At 52.9% G+C, this 13,332-nt stretch overlaps 1 protein-coding gene across 1 annotated transcript in view; it reads right to left on the bottom strand.

Moving 5' to 3' along the window:
- ADCY1 (adenylate cyclase 1) overlaps nt 1–13,332 on the bottom strand; it is a 112,188-nt gene that overhangs the window by 34,728 nt on the left and 64,128 nt on the right. The window contains exons 7-8 of the mRNA XM_024745779.1: nt 10,808–10,949; nt 9,232–9,387 (exon numbers count right to left, since the gene is read on the bottom strand). Coding sequence (XP_024601547.1) covers nt 9,232–9,387; nt 10,808–10,949 — 298 coding nt within the window. The remainder of the gene's footprint in view (nt 1–9,231; nt 9,388–10,807; nt 10,950–13,332) is intronic.

The raw sequence follows: 13,332 nt of genomic DNA, 5'->3' as shown, positions 1-13,332 counted from the left end.
TTTTTTTTGCGGTACGCGGGCCTCTCACTGTTGTGGCCTCTCCCGTTGGGGAGCACAGGCTCCGGACGTGCAGGCTCAGCGGCCATGGCTCAGGGCCCCAGCCGCTCCGCGGCATGTGGGATCTTCCCGGACCGGGGCACGAACCCGCGTCCCCTGCATCGGCAGGCGGACTCTCAACCACGGCGCCACCAGGGAAGCCCTTTTTTATTTCTTTTTAAAAGTGGATTAAAGGTCATTCCCTTGCAGAGCTAGCCTGTATCTACTTTACAGTAGATGTATCAACTTTACAGTATGAAGTATCTCTTTAATTTCATAACTAATACTTTGTATTTTAGTTTTTCTTACTCCTCTCAAATTTGGGGGGACATGAAAGTAGCTTTGTGAGGACCATTTGGAAATTCACTGTCACAATTCTCCCCTGTGCTTTGTTTGTTGTATCTTTGCACATGTGTAAAGATCTGTAGATGAAATGCTGTACAGACAGTTTGGCTGAAAACATAAAAGCTCACCGGCCAGCAGAGGGGAATAATAAATCAGTGATATTAAAATCTTCTTACAATGTCAGAAAGATAAAAGTCAGAATAAAGACTCTTTCCATTGACAGAATGCTCCTAGATCAGTATGCAGCTAGAAATTTTAATAGGGAACATGCATCTTTTGGTAATAAAGGTTGTTAAGAACAAAATAGCACACACACAAAAAAGAAAATAAGCACTTGAAAAGATGTTTCACATCATTAGCCATCAGGGAAATACAAAATAAAATCACAAGGAGACATCACCACACACTTATTAGAACAATAATATATTTTCTTTAAAAAAAGTGGTGACAGGACCAAGGGCTGGCAAGAATGCAGGGAGACTGGATCACGCATATGTTGCTGATGGGAATGTGAAATGGTACAGTCACTCTGGAAGACAGTTTGCCGGTCTCTTAAAAAAAAAAAACAAAAAGCAAAACCAAATATGACCCATCAATGGCACACCTCGGCATCTATCCAAAAATAATGAAAATTTATGTCCACGTAAAAAACCTGTACCTGAATGTTTATAGTAGTTTTATTTGTAATAGTCAAAATTTGACACAACCAAAATGTCCTTCAACAGGTGAGTGGTTAAACAAAGGTGGTCCATTCCAACCCGGCATACCAGCCAGCCACGGAAAGGAAGGAGCTATTGATCCCAGCAACAACCTGGAAGGACCCAAGCATAGAGCTGAGCATAAGAAAGGCCAAGTTCAAAGGGTCACACACTGTGTGATTCCGTTTATACAACATTCTCAAGTGACGGTTATAGGGATGGAGAACAGATTAGTGGGATCCAGGGTTAAGGGTGGCTGTGAGGAGGGAGAAGGTGTGACCACAAGCGAGGCGAGACCCTGGTGGTGATGGAAATGTTCTGTATCACTGCCACTAAGAAAGCCACTGGGTATCGATCCACACCAGCACATTTCCATGGACCCACCGATGTCAGGGTCTCAGATGCAAGTGCGTGGCAAGAGACTGCTGGCAGTCTCCCCGACATTCATACCCCCTTGGTCACAGAACCCAAGTTCTATAAAGGCATTGGTCTCAGCCAATGCACTGCCTTTCTCCCCTTCCCCTGTCAGCTTGGTGCAGCTGTGTGGCTGAGTTCTGGCCAATGAGCTATACGCAGAAGTGTTGCTAGGGAGCATCCTCAAGAGGAGAGAGATATGCCTTTTGCCAGCTCTGCCTTCTTTCTGCTGGCTGGAATGCAGATGCAATGACTGGAGCCCCAGCATTTATCTTGGGCCATGAGGTGGCAGAGCAGCCAAGCCAGAATAATGAAAGAGAAAGGGTCTGGTCAAGATGCTTGTGAAGCCACCACATTAGCCTTGAACTGCCTGCTCTCTGGATTTAGTTTATCCATGAGAAAACTAACCTCTATTTTGTTCAAGCCACCATGATTGGGGTTTTCTTCATATGCCCTGAAACCCACTCCTGATTAGCACTACTTCCAAGAGCACACATCTCTGAAGCGGCATTCCTGGATGCTATGACCCGTCTGCTCCTCCAATCCCAATCTGCCCTCTACCTGCCATGGGGTGTGGTAGTTACAAGAAGACGGGGTGGTGAACTGGGGGACAGGGAAGATGGGGCATTCCCACAGCATGGAGCTGAAACCCTGGCCTGGGGTAGACTGGGCAGGCATGCACTTCCTGCGGCTGAGCTTGGGCACCCAACTTCCTGAAGCATATGAGCAGCTGAGATCAGTAAAAGTGTCCCCAAGCCTGCAAAGCACAGAGCTGCGTCTCAGGTCTCCTTTCACACCTGACACCCCAGGAAGGCCATGGTCTGAGAAACGGTCTCTGCCCAGCGTCAGCCCCTCTGGGGAGCAGGCAGCAGGCGCTGCTCTGCCCCAGGTCTTACCCAGTCCCCTCACATATCCAGCTCCCCACAGGGCCCAATGAGCGGCCCTGCCATCCACCCTCACCTACTGAAGGGACAGGGACACCCCAGGGGCTTGATGCTATCACTTCACAGACGACGTTCTAGAAATGACTCATCCGCCTAAGAACTGGCGGCTTTTCTCCACCCTTTTCCACAAAGAATTCCTTGTTTGAACCTCTCCCAGAGCAGGGGCAGGGGCCAGGCTCACGCCTCCCGAGGGGCGACCTCATCAGGGGGTATCCACCGCCTCCTTGAAGTAGCTGCAAAGTTCTCTCCTTCCTCTTCTCTGCAAGAGTCCGTATATGAGGGGGCACTAGAACTCCTTCAATGACCGGGAGGACCCACCGTCAGAGCTGTACGGGCTGGGAGTTTCCTCCTGGGAAACAATTTAGTAAGACTTGAGTTCCTAACAGACAAAGGAGTATTCACATTTCCGCTTCTGCCTGGGTCTTTTTGCCCTTTTGAGTTTTACCAGGCATTTGTCCGTTTCATCTAAACTGTGAAGTGGGCTGTAAAGTTGCCACCTTACCTTCAACTATGAACGTGTTAGGATCTACACGATGCCCCCCGGCTCCCCGGGGGACAACAGTAATGGTGTGTTGGCTGGATTGTCATGGCTGACAGCTCGGGGTTTAATCCACTTCAAGGACATGGGCTGTCGGGGAGCAAGGAAGAGCAGAACCTCTTACTGGAACCCACTGGAGTTTTGCCAGACAAGGGCCAGCATAAGGGCTGAACCAAAACCGGCCAGGAGGGGAGGCAGCAGCTGAAAGCACAGAGCTCTTGAGCAGGGCCATGAGGGATGGCTCAGTCGGGTGATCTCAGACGAGAAATCCTACGAGCCCCTGGAAACCGTCCTGAGGCGTGAAGTCTTTCCTGAGGCCTAAGCAGCGAGAACACCATGCCCAGATCCAGCCCAGCAAGTGCCTCTGCTCTGTCCAGCAGCTTTCCAGATGCCAGTACAGGTTGTTCCCAGGTGGGCAGACCTGGCCTGGGTCTCGACCACGGTAAGTGACCTTCAGCTCAGGAGGTAAGAGGCCAATGGCGAATGTGCTCTGGTCTGGTTTGTCTGGGGCTGATGGACATACAGATCCACCTCAGGTCAGCCTGTCACCTCAGGGGTCAGAGTGTCCTCTTGCGACAACTAAAAGCCAGTGACAAAAGAGTGGCACACACATCACTGTGGTGACAGAGAGGGGAGCCAACCGCTGTCCCTTGCAGTGGTTATACCTGGGGCATCCTGATTCGGTGGGGACAGAAAGCAAGTAAAAAGCCACTAGACGTTAAAGAAACCTTGGAGGAGCCTGTAATACCATTTACCCTGTAAGAGTCAGAGAAGAAAAGCCACCAGAATGATCATCTCAATAGATACCGAACACTATTTGCTAAAATTCAATATCTACTTCTCATTTTAAAAAGTGCAAACACTCACTCACAGGGCTACTTTCTTGAGATCATTGGACACCCATTACTAGTTCTTACCAAAAGCATCACAATTAATAAGAAAACTCTATTTGTTTTAACTAATTAAAGCCAGAATAAAAAAAAAGAATGTCATTCATCACTATCATTGAATAAAGGATGTAAAAAAGGAAACAAAATTTATCACTATTTAAAAGTGATACCACTGTATATCAAGGAAACCCAAGGGAAGTAAAAAAGTTATTACAATCAGTTTCAATAAGTATGGACCAAACATAAGCTAGAATTTGATCTTCATCAAATTCAAGCAGAAATGGTGGAAACTATGTTTCTAAAATACTCCGAGCCATCTTTAAAACAAAAAGCTGGGAAACAGGGTAGGAAAGGCCCTCTGCAGACCTTGAAACAGATCAGGAAGGGAGACATGGCATGAAGCCATGAACAATGCTTAAACTGTGCTGAGGCCGTGCTGGGGAAGCTGTCACAAGAGTGAGTGCGGAAAACATGGAGAGAGCAATTTGGCAACAGCGATCACAAATTAAAATACATGCACCATTTAACGCAGCGATTTCACTACAAAGAAGTTACCGCAGGCTGTCCTTGTAAAGTTCACTAAGATGTATAAAAAGTTTTTTTTAATTTAAGGATGTTCTCAGCACCGATGGCCAAGAGAAGAAATCTGGAAATCATGTTCCCACGCGTCAGCAAGGCACCGGGAAACAAGTCTGTCTGCAGGTGGAGGGCCCCTGGTATGAGCCTCCAGGATCTCCAAGGTCTGTCACTGAGTGAAAAGACAGGGCGCTGGGACAGTTAAATAGGTCAAGTCGTATTGGCATTAACCTTCTAGCACACAGCCAGGTTTTTCTGGGGGGGAAGAAAAAACACAAAATGGTAAACAGTTCGGGGGATTGGACTTTCTGTATCACGGGTACATGTTACTTTTGTATTTTAAAATAAATAGGCTTAGGTGATTTTAAATCTGAAGAGAAGGAGAGAGGCAGTATTTTTTAAAAGGGGAGAGAGAACTGGAAGGCTCCTGGCGTACATTCTGGAAGGGGCAAATCTACTGGCAGTATTAGGGGACTCCATAGAGAGCGTCTCCCCACGCTGGTCGGGGAGGGGGAGGCTTGTCTCCCACCTGCTGCTACAGGTAACACTGGTGCTACAATCTCTAACCAGCTACACACCCACTCTCGCAGATACTCAACTCAGAGAAATCCATTTTACAAAATGATCAGAGATGTAAGTGCACTTTCGTGAGCAAAAAAATGCTGTGAATCATTTACTTTGCTTAAAAAAAAAAAAAACCAAAAAAAACAATAAAAGCAGAAATGACCTAAATATCAATGGAAGTTGAGTGGAAGTTGAGTAAGTAAACGGTCTCTCCCTAGGCTGGAAGTCTACACAATGATTAGAGAATCCTATTTTTGAGGAATAGTCAATAATATAAAGAAACCCTTATGATACACTGGCAAGTGAAAAAAAAGTAACAAGCAGCAAACATTGTATATCATCCCATCAATTTTATAAATATACACACATCTAAGAAGCTAGAAGGACGAAAGTGTTGACGATAGGTTGGTTGAGGGTGATTGGATTGTAGATGAATGCTTTTCATCTTCTTTGTGCATTTTTGTATTTTTCTATATTTTCCACAATAAATTACTTTTATAATCAGAAAGGAATACTGAAGGAAGAAACAGACAAGCGTCAGCATGCGGGGGTGGGATTTACTGGAGAGAAGTACCTTGGACGTGAAGTACCCTAAAGCTGTGTTGGAGCCCTGACACCGAACCCCGAAGCCCAGGTCCCTGCCCGGAGATGCGTGCACGGTATCGCCACCTAGCGGCCGGTTCACCCTGGGCTCCCACACCGCTGACCCGGGAGAGGCCAGGAACACGGGAACCCAAGGTGCGCTGTGGTCTGAGGCTGACCACATACATCTGAGTCACCCCCCAGAACCTGGGACACAATGTCTCACAAACTCGGCACAAAGGCACAGGTGACGGTGGAACCCACTGCCCTGATCCCGCCGGCTTCCCCAGCTCCATCTCCAAGGCCCCCTAGATCAGGCTCAAGGTGTGGATAAAGTAAATGGAAGACAGGAACAGGAACGATGAGGCAGACCTCATCCTAAAGCAGATGCAGGATCTGAGACCCGCCGGGGAGAACAGCTGCAGGGCAGGGGCTGCTCTGCTCGGGGGTCACCGGCCGGGGCACTCATGTCATCCTCCCCAAATGTCCCCACTGGTGGCCGGCCCCGCCCGTGCACAGCCTCTCCACCCCATCATTCCAGGACCACCATGGACACCCCCTCAGGCCACCTGCCCTGTCTTCACCCTCTGATGCCCCCCCACGGTGCCAGCCCTCTACCCTCTCCATCCTCGTTTCCACTAATCGCAGGGGGCAGGTGGCAATGAAAGGGCACAGAGCAGGGCAGCAGAGGCCCAGGCTCCCAGCTCGGCTCCCAGCCTGTGGCACCTGCCCATGGGGGCTGTGCTCTCTGTCTCCCCAGCAGGGGAGCTGCCTGGGCCCATAGAGGCTGCCCAGGGGGCATCGAGGCCGGAATCGGGCGCCCTGCGGACGAGGGGTCAGAGTCTGGAGGAGGTGGTGTGACAGAGAGAGAAGCGGGCTGGGTGCAGAGGGCGCGCCTGAGAGCAGAGCGCAGGCCTGGGCTGCGGTCTCCTCCGTCGGAGCCAGCCAGGCGGCGGCGGAGGTGTCCCAAGCACCAGAGATGTTGGGTGTGTCGGAGAGGAGGCCTGGGGACCCTGAGCACACAGGGGAGACCTGTGGGAGACTGTGGGGACAGGGCACCAAGGACAAAACCCAGGACACCACCACTCATGCTCCCAAGGGAGGCGGGAGGGCTGCAAAGCTGGGGAGGTGAGAGGCTCGGGGGACGAGGAATCCAGGAATCCAACCGTGACTCCTGACGCTGGAAGAAAAGGAAGGAAGGGGCTTCCCTGGTGCCGCAGTGGTTGAGAGTCCACCTGCCGATGCAGGGGACACGGGTTCGTGCCCTGGTCCGGGATGAATCCAGGAGTCACAGGCTCCTTTCACAGGTCAGCAGGCTCTGCCCAGGAAAAGCCTTATTAACTCCACCACCCTGGGCAATCAAGCAGGAATGACGCATTCCCTCCCCTCTCCGCACCCCAACCCCCCTGAGGAGTCCTGGGGATACCAGCCCTTGCCTCGGGCTCCAGGATGATGGCTCTGCACTGCCCAGGCTTCAACTAAAAGTTGATTTTTCATTCATTGTGGATTCTTTTGGATTCCATTTGATTTTTTAAAATACTGCACTATTACTTATCCTGATACTGAGGGGTTTTTTTTGTTTTATAAATTCATTTATTTTTAGCTGTGTTGGGTCTTCGCTGCGGTGCACGGGCTTCTCATTGCGGTGGCTCCTCTAGTTGTGGAGCACGGGCTCTAGGCGCACGGGCTTCAGAAGTTGTGGCACGTGGGCTCAGTAGTTGTGGCTCGCGGGCTCTAGAGCACAGGCTCAGTAGTTGTGGCACACGGGCTTAGGTGCTCCGCAGCATGTGGGATCTTCCTGGACCAGGGCTCGAACCCATGTCCCCTGCATTGGCAGGTAGATTCTTAACCACTGCGCCACCAGGGAAGCACATCCTGATACTGAGTTTTGGACGCATATTTAAATTGTACACCTCATAACACTCCCCCAGTCCCATCCCTGGGGGGGGCGGGGTCAAGTTGAATCAAGGGGGTTGGGGCCGGGTGTACTGCAGGAAGAAGACAGAGATTAAATCAGGGTTTCTACCCTGGCAATCTGGCTAACAAGAAAGCCTGAGAGTTCTCCTGTTACAAACTCTGGATAAATATATTAACTCATACATACTTTGAAATGTACAACTGAGCTGGCAAGAAAGTAAGGAAAATGACCAGAGGCCAGAAACGTCAGGACAGTGGGAATGCAGGCCAGGGAATGGTGCCATCAAGCTTTCATGGGGCTCACAGAAATCCAGGGGCCCAAGCAAGATGGGCAGTGAGGTCAAAGCCCTGTGGCTGAACCCCAGACCCTGAGAGGCTCCGTCAGCAAACACCAACCAGGAGAGACCACGCAGGGGGGTCGGTCTAAGACAGCCGGCCTGTCTTAGACCTAGCTGTGTACCACCTGGGACATCTAAAAACCACAAGCCAGGCATTTAGCCTCCTGCAAGGCCAGTAGAGGAAAGGCCCATCTTCTTGAGGGAATTCACCAGCAACAGAGCTCTTAGGCATCTCCAGATAAAGTTTTCCCAAACAGGAGCTCATCATCAAAATCACAAAAAAATCCCTCTAGAATAAGGCACTACGAGCGAGAGTCAGCGGGATTTTGCTTCCTCCTGAAAAGCCACTAAAACTGTGGTGAGGGAATTCCTTTTAAAGGCATAAAACCCACACGGAGGAGAAAATGAGAGTGCAGAAGCAGCAATGCAATCTCGGGAAACAGGCAATCAGTCACGGATGTGCAGACCCAGGAACACAGGTGATAGCGAAAGTCAGAATATTCAGGAGCACAGCCGGCGGTGCGGGGGCTGGAGGGCCAGTGACAAGAGGACGCGCGGAGGACGCTCAAAGCTGCTGACGAAGTGGCGGAGCACAGGCTTCACCCCAGGCTGCGGGGACGCGGCCCTCCTGCCCCAGAGGACCGGGCTCTTCCCTGGTGGGGGAAGGGATCAGGGTCTCTGGCCCCGGGTTACAGACAGTATGCGTGTGTGGTTGAAGCAGACACTAAGGATCCCCCCGCCAGCCACAATGCTGCCTCCGCTCAGCTCCAGGCTTTCACCCCAGGCCTCGCCCCATCCCAGCAGACTAAAGACGAAGGTGACTGACCAACCCAAGAAGAAAGACGGAAAATCCTGCACCCAGGTCACCTGCAGGAACACCCACAAAAGGAACCTCCGTCAGGTGCCGGAGGCCATGCACCATGAACTAGAGGGGACTTAACCCAGGAAGAAGCGGCCTCTGATATGAGAGCCAGAGAGGGAGGGAGGGGATGGCCAGAGATGCTCTCCATGGAGGTGAAGGGCAAGGCTGGGGTGACACCACGTTGAGGCTCTCGGGGTCCAGACAGAGGAGGTCGGGGGCTCCGGAACCAGCGATACAATATCTGACACGTACAGATATCCTGAGGACAGATTTAAACAACGGCTGGGGGACTGTGGCTTGAATTTACCGATAAATCCATGGAATGCCAAGTTGCAAAAAAAACCCACAACATAATGAAAAGTGTTTTGCAGGAAAGCAAAAGCAGCCCAGCTCTGAACAGCATTTACAAGACTGTGCAAGGTGAAGGGCGAGGGCTAATGGAGCCCGACCGCAGCAGGACTGCACTGGGAGGACAGACAAACAGGGACTCCCTGCGGGGCCGGCACATGGGGGTGGGGCCCGCCTACCTTGTCGTCATCCTCGCAGGTCATGACATTGGAGAAAGGGATCTCAGCCTTGAACATCTTCCGGCAGTGCATGAGCTGTACCAGCAGGTAGCACACGGTCTTGAACTTCATCCTCTTGGCCGGTTTTATATCTGAGAGAATCAGCCCTGGAAATATCTGTGTGGACGTGCAGCAGAGAGAAACGCTGTGAGCCGACACACACGTCCTACCTCTTGGGCGGGGAGCACGAACTTAACGGGGCAGGGAGATCACAGGCCACTTGCTGAGGACCTACTGCTCACCAGACCCAGCAGGGAACAGAACCAGCAACCCAGTCCCAAAACACGCAGGTCTCAACTACGTCCAATGCCTCTGAAACGAGAGCGATGCCCGAATCCTGGGGCAGATGCATGGACATCACCCAGCTGGGGCAGCACCGTGCGGATGAGTGTCACCCACTGGCCCCTGGGTCCGTCCTGCAGACCTGCCCTTCTGCCTTTCACCTTTTTCTCTCTCCTCCTCAACCCAAACTTCTCCCAAGGGGCTGCTCATTGTACAGACCTCACCATCCTTCTCACCCTCAAACCGCAGCCATGGCTGACGCTGTTGTTTAATTCTGTATGACGAGTGGGGTGGCGTCCACTCATGGCACCAAGGCTCCCTCCTCTGACTCACAACCTCCTGCATCCCGGCAGCGGCTCGCAGGCCTTCCTCCTTGGCGCCCTGCCCTCCGCTCCTATGTTCCCAGGTTGACCCGAGCTGGTCACCCAAACCTCTCACACCTGCCCTTCTCTCACACACTCACTCCCCTTCTCCAGAAGTCAGCTCACCCTGCCCTGCCTGTCCTGCCCTGAGCCCCATTTCTCTCCCCTGGCCAGTGCCACACCCATCCACAGCTCCCACATCACACGGGTGCCACCGCATCCTGGCCTGGAGAGCACTGGCCCATGGATGCACCAGGACAGCGAAACCCGAAGCTCTCCCTGACCTGCTTGTATTCTGAAAAAGTACTGTGGCCACCTGAGTCCTGCGCCCCTCACCTGAGCCCTGTGCCCCTCACCTGAGTCCTGCACCCCTTACCTGAGTCCTGTGCCCCTCACCTGAGTCCTGCACCCCTCGCCTTGAGTCCTGCGTCCCTCACCTGAGTTCTGTGCCCCTCACCTGAGCCCCGGAAGTGGCTCGGCCACCCTCAATCGTGTCCAGATCACTTTCCCAGGGCAGAGTGACCTTCAGCGCTCACACAGGATGGTCACAAGCCTTCCTGTGTGCACAGCACCCCTCGATCCATAGCGCACCCCATCCCTGACCTCCTGCAGAGGGTTCTCAAACCTGATTTGCAGGAGAGGCAGTGAAGGCCCAGGGAGGTGCGGTAGGACTCAGGATGGCCCAGCCCCCGAGGACCCCAGGGCCTTGACTCCAAGCTCCATCCCCTCCCCTCCCCCACGGCCCTCCCCTCACGGGCAACAGGCCAGGCCCAGGACACAAGGTCAGCGGGGACACGCTCCCATGTGCACAGAGCTCAAGGTCTGAGAAGCAGCGATCTGGGGAGCCATGAGTCCTTAAGAAGGCTCCGCACAGGACCCCTTCTGGAGCCCACCTTTCGCCGATGGGAGGGCACGATGAAAAAGGTCTCGATGTTGTGAGTTTTCAGAAAACTGTTCCTCTCGTGTCCATGGCCCGGCTCCACCTCATAGTCACCATTTAGGCACGCCAGGGTGGTCTTTGTGATGTGAACCTTCCTACGGAAAAGGAGGCGGAGATTTGGACGGAGCCTCCCCTGCGGGGCCGCAGCTGGTCTGGGCGGCATCCGGGCGATGCTCTGAGGGGTCCTGGCAGAGGTGTCCCCCCTCACAGGCAAGCTCTGGAAGGAACACTCAGATTCCCTGGGGCATATGCACAGGAAGACTGACAGGTGGGATGGGGCAGGGGAGGGACCCCAGGAGAGAGGGGGAAGTGTGCAAAGGAGGGCCAAGAACAGGGAGGGCTGCAGGCAGAGGGGATAAGGAGCCAGAGGGACACAAGAGGAACTGAAGGGGACAAAGGAAGCAAGTGTCAGAGGACACAGAAAGGACGATGAGGGAAGGAGAGGGGGGCAAGGTGAGGGGAGAAGCCAAACCCCCAGGGCGGGAGGACCCCAGCCCGACATCAGGCCCACACTGTCCCCACACAAAGTGGGCAGGTGGGAACAGAGCCGTGTGCGCGGCATTCACGCCCACCCCAGTGAGTTTTCTGGTGAGAGAAGGAGAAATCCTCAGTTAGCATAACCTGAGCAAAACCCAGTCCCCACGTAACCTAGACACGTGGCCTGAGCTTCCGGCCCTTAGCAAGGCCCGAGCGCTCGGGCTTAGGGAGAAACACAAAACTCCCCAGAATGCAAAACACTCCCTGCAAAGACCTGAGCCCTCACATCCCCAAACAGTCTCCTGAATTCCTCGGTCGGGGAGGGGGAGACACATGCAGGGCACTGAGGCAGGAGTGAGCATCCCCCCATTGCTGGCCCTGAGGTCACCTGGGACACTGTCACCCCATCAGCCTGGCCCTGAACTGCAAACGCCATCAACGGTCTCCAGAAATGCATGCACGTCTACTCATTCATTCACTGGTCCCCCTCCCTCCTTTCCTTCCTCCCTTCCTTCCACCACAGACAGGGACAGCACAGTCCTGTCACTGAGCTGAGGGGCCAATAGGGAGACAGAAACATCAGCGACCCCTCTCAGCACAGACCATCTCAGGCTCCGGAAAAGAGGAGGGGTCTCGGGTGCAGGTTGCCCTAAAAGCACATGGTGGGAATGGACAGCACCCAGGCTCTCAGCCTGGACTGGGGAGAAACTGGAGGCCTGGCTGGTCCTGAGCAGCAAGGCCACTAAAGGGGAGAGGGCCACCTCACTTCCAAGTGCTGCCCACCACTTACGGGGCGATCCCTCACCCAACAGGTGGTGCGAGTGAAGACAGCCACGCTAGCTCGCCTGCCCTGGAGACGGAGGGTGGGGACGCCCAGTGTCTGCCATCCGTAAAGCCCGCAGCACCAGAGCCCAGTTATTGATGAGACTGTCTTGTCCAAGACAATAGGGGTGGGGAGATGTGGGACCTGGGGCGGAGGGGGCTCCACCATACCCTGGAGCTGGGTGGGGTACGCAGGTGACCCCAATCATGGTTCCTACCTGAGGGGCCCTGGGGTGGGGGGCGCGGGTAGGCCATTTGCTCAGGACCCAATTTCACTTGCTTCCAGGCAGCCTGGAACATGCATCCAGCACTTCAGTTTGGGGCTGACCAGGAGCCGTGTGTGCTTCAGGGCAGCAGAGAGGGCTGTGTGGTCTCCTGCCACCAAGAAGCTGGAGGCCATCTCCATGCAAGAAGCAGACAGGTGCCCCATCCCTCCCTGGCCTTGGTCTCTCCAAGGCAACCACTCAGGGTGTATGGCCTTGGGAAGGAGTCCATGAATCAAGTCCCAGGGGTCCCAGCATGAGATGCTGGGGTAAAGACACAGCAGTGATTCATTTTCTCCCATCTGTCCACCCGTCCATCTGTCTGTCTGACCAGCCACACTCCCCGAATACCGAATGAATAGAAGATAAATGCTTGCAGAATGGATGGATGGAAGATGGATGGGTGGATGGAGGAAGTATGGAGGATGGATGAGTGGATAGGTGGGTGGATGAAGAAAGCAAAAGAAGGACTAAGGGGGAAGGGGAAGGGATGGGCTGGGAGTTTGGGATTAGCAGATGCAAACTATTATATAGAGAATGGATCAACAACAGGGTCTTACTGCACAGAACAGGGAAATATATTCAATATCCTGTGATAAACCATAATGGAAAAGAATATGAAAAAGAATGTATTGATATATGTGTGTGTGTGTGTGTGTGTGTGGTGTGTGTGTGGTGTGTGTGTGAACTGAATCACTTCGCTGTGCGTAGAAATTAACACAACATTGGAATCAACTATACTTCAATGAAATAAAATTTTTTAAAAGAATGAAGGAATCACATTAAGAATAGTACAAGAGAGAGCAAACCTAAAGAGAGGCAGAGTGAGGAAACCCTGAGAAGCTCCAGGGCGGACACCATCTCCAGGGGCCTGGGAGTCTCGGAAGGTTACTGGAAAAGCCTCATCACACACGTC

The sequence above is a fragment of the Neophocaena asiaeorientalis genome, unplaced genomic scaffold (assembly GCF_003031525.2).
Source record: "Neophocaena asiaeorientalis asiaeorientalis breed wild unplaced genomic scaffold, Neophocaena_asiaeorientalis_V1.1 scaffold137, whole genome shotgun sequence".
Classification (NCBI taxonomy): domain Eukaryota; kingdom Metazoa; phylum Chordata; class Mammalia; order Artiodactyla; family Phocoenidae; genus Neophocaena; species Neophocaena asiaeorientalis.
This window is presented reverse-complemented; position numbering and strand designations above follow the sequence as displayed.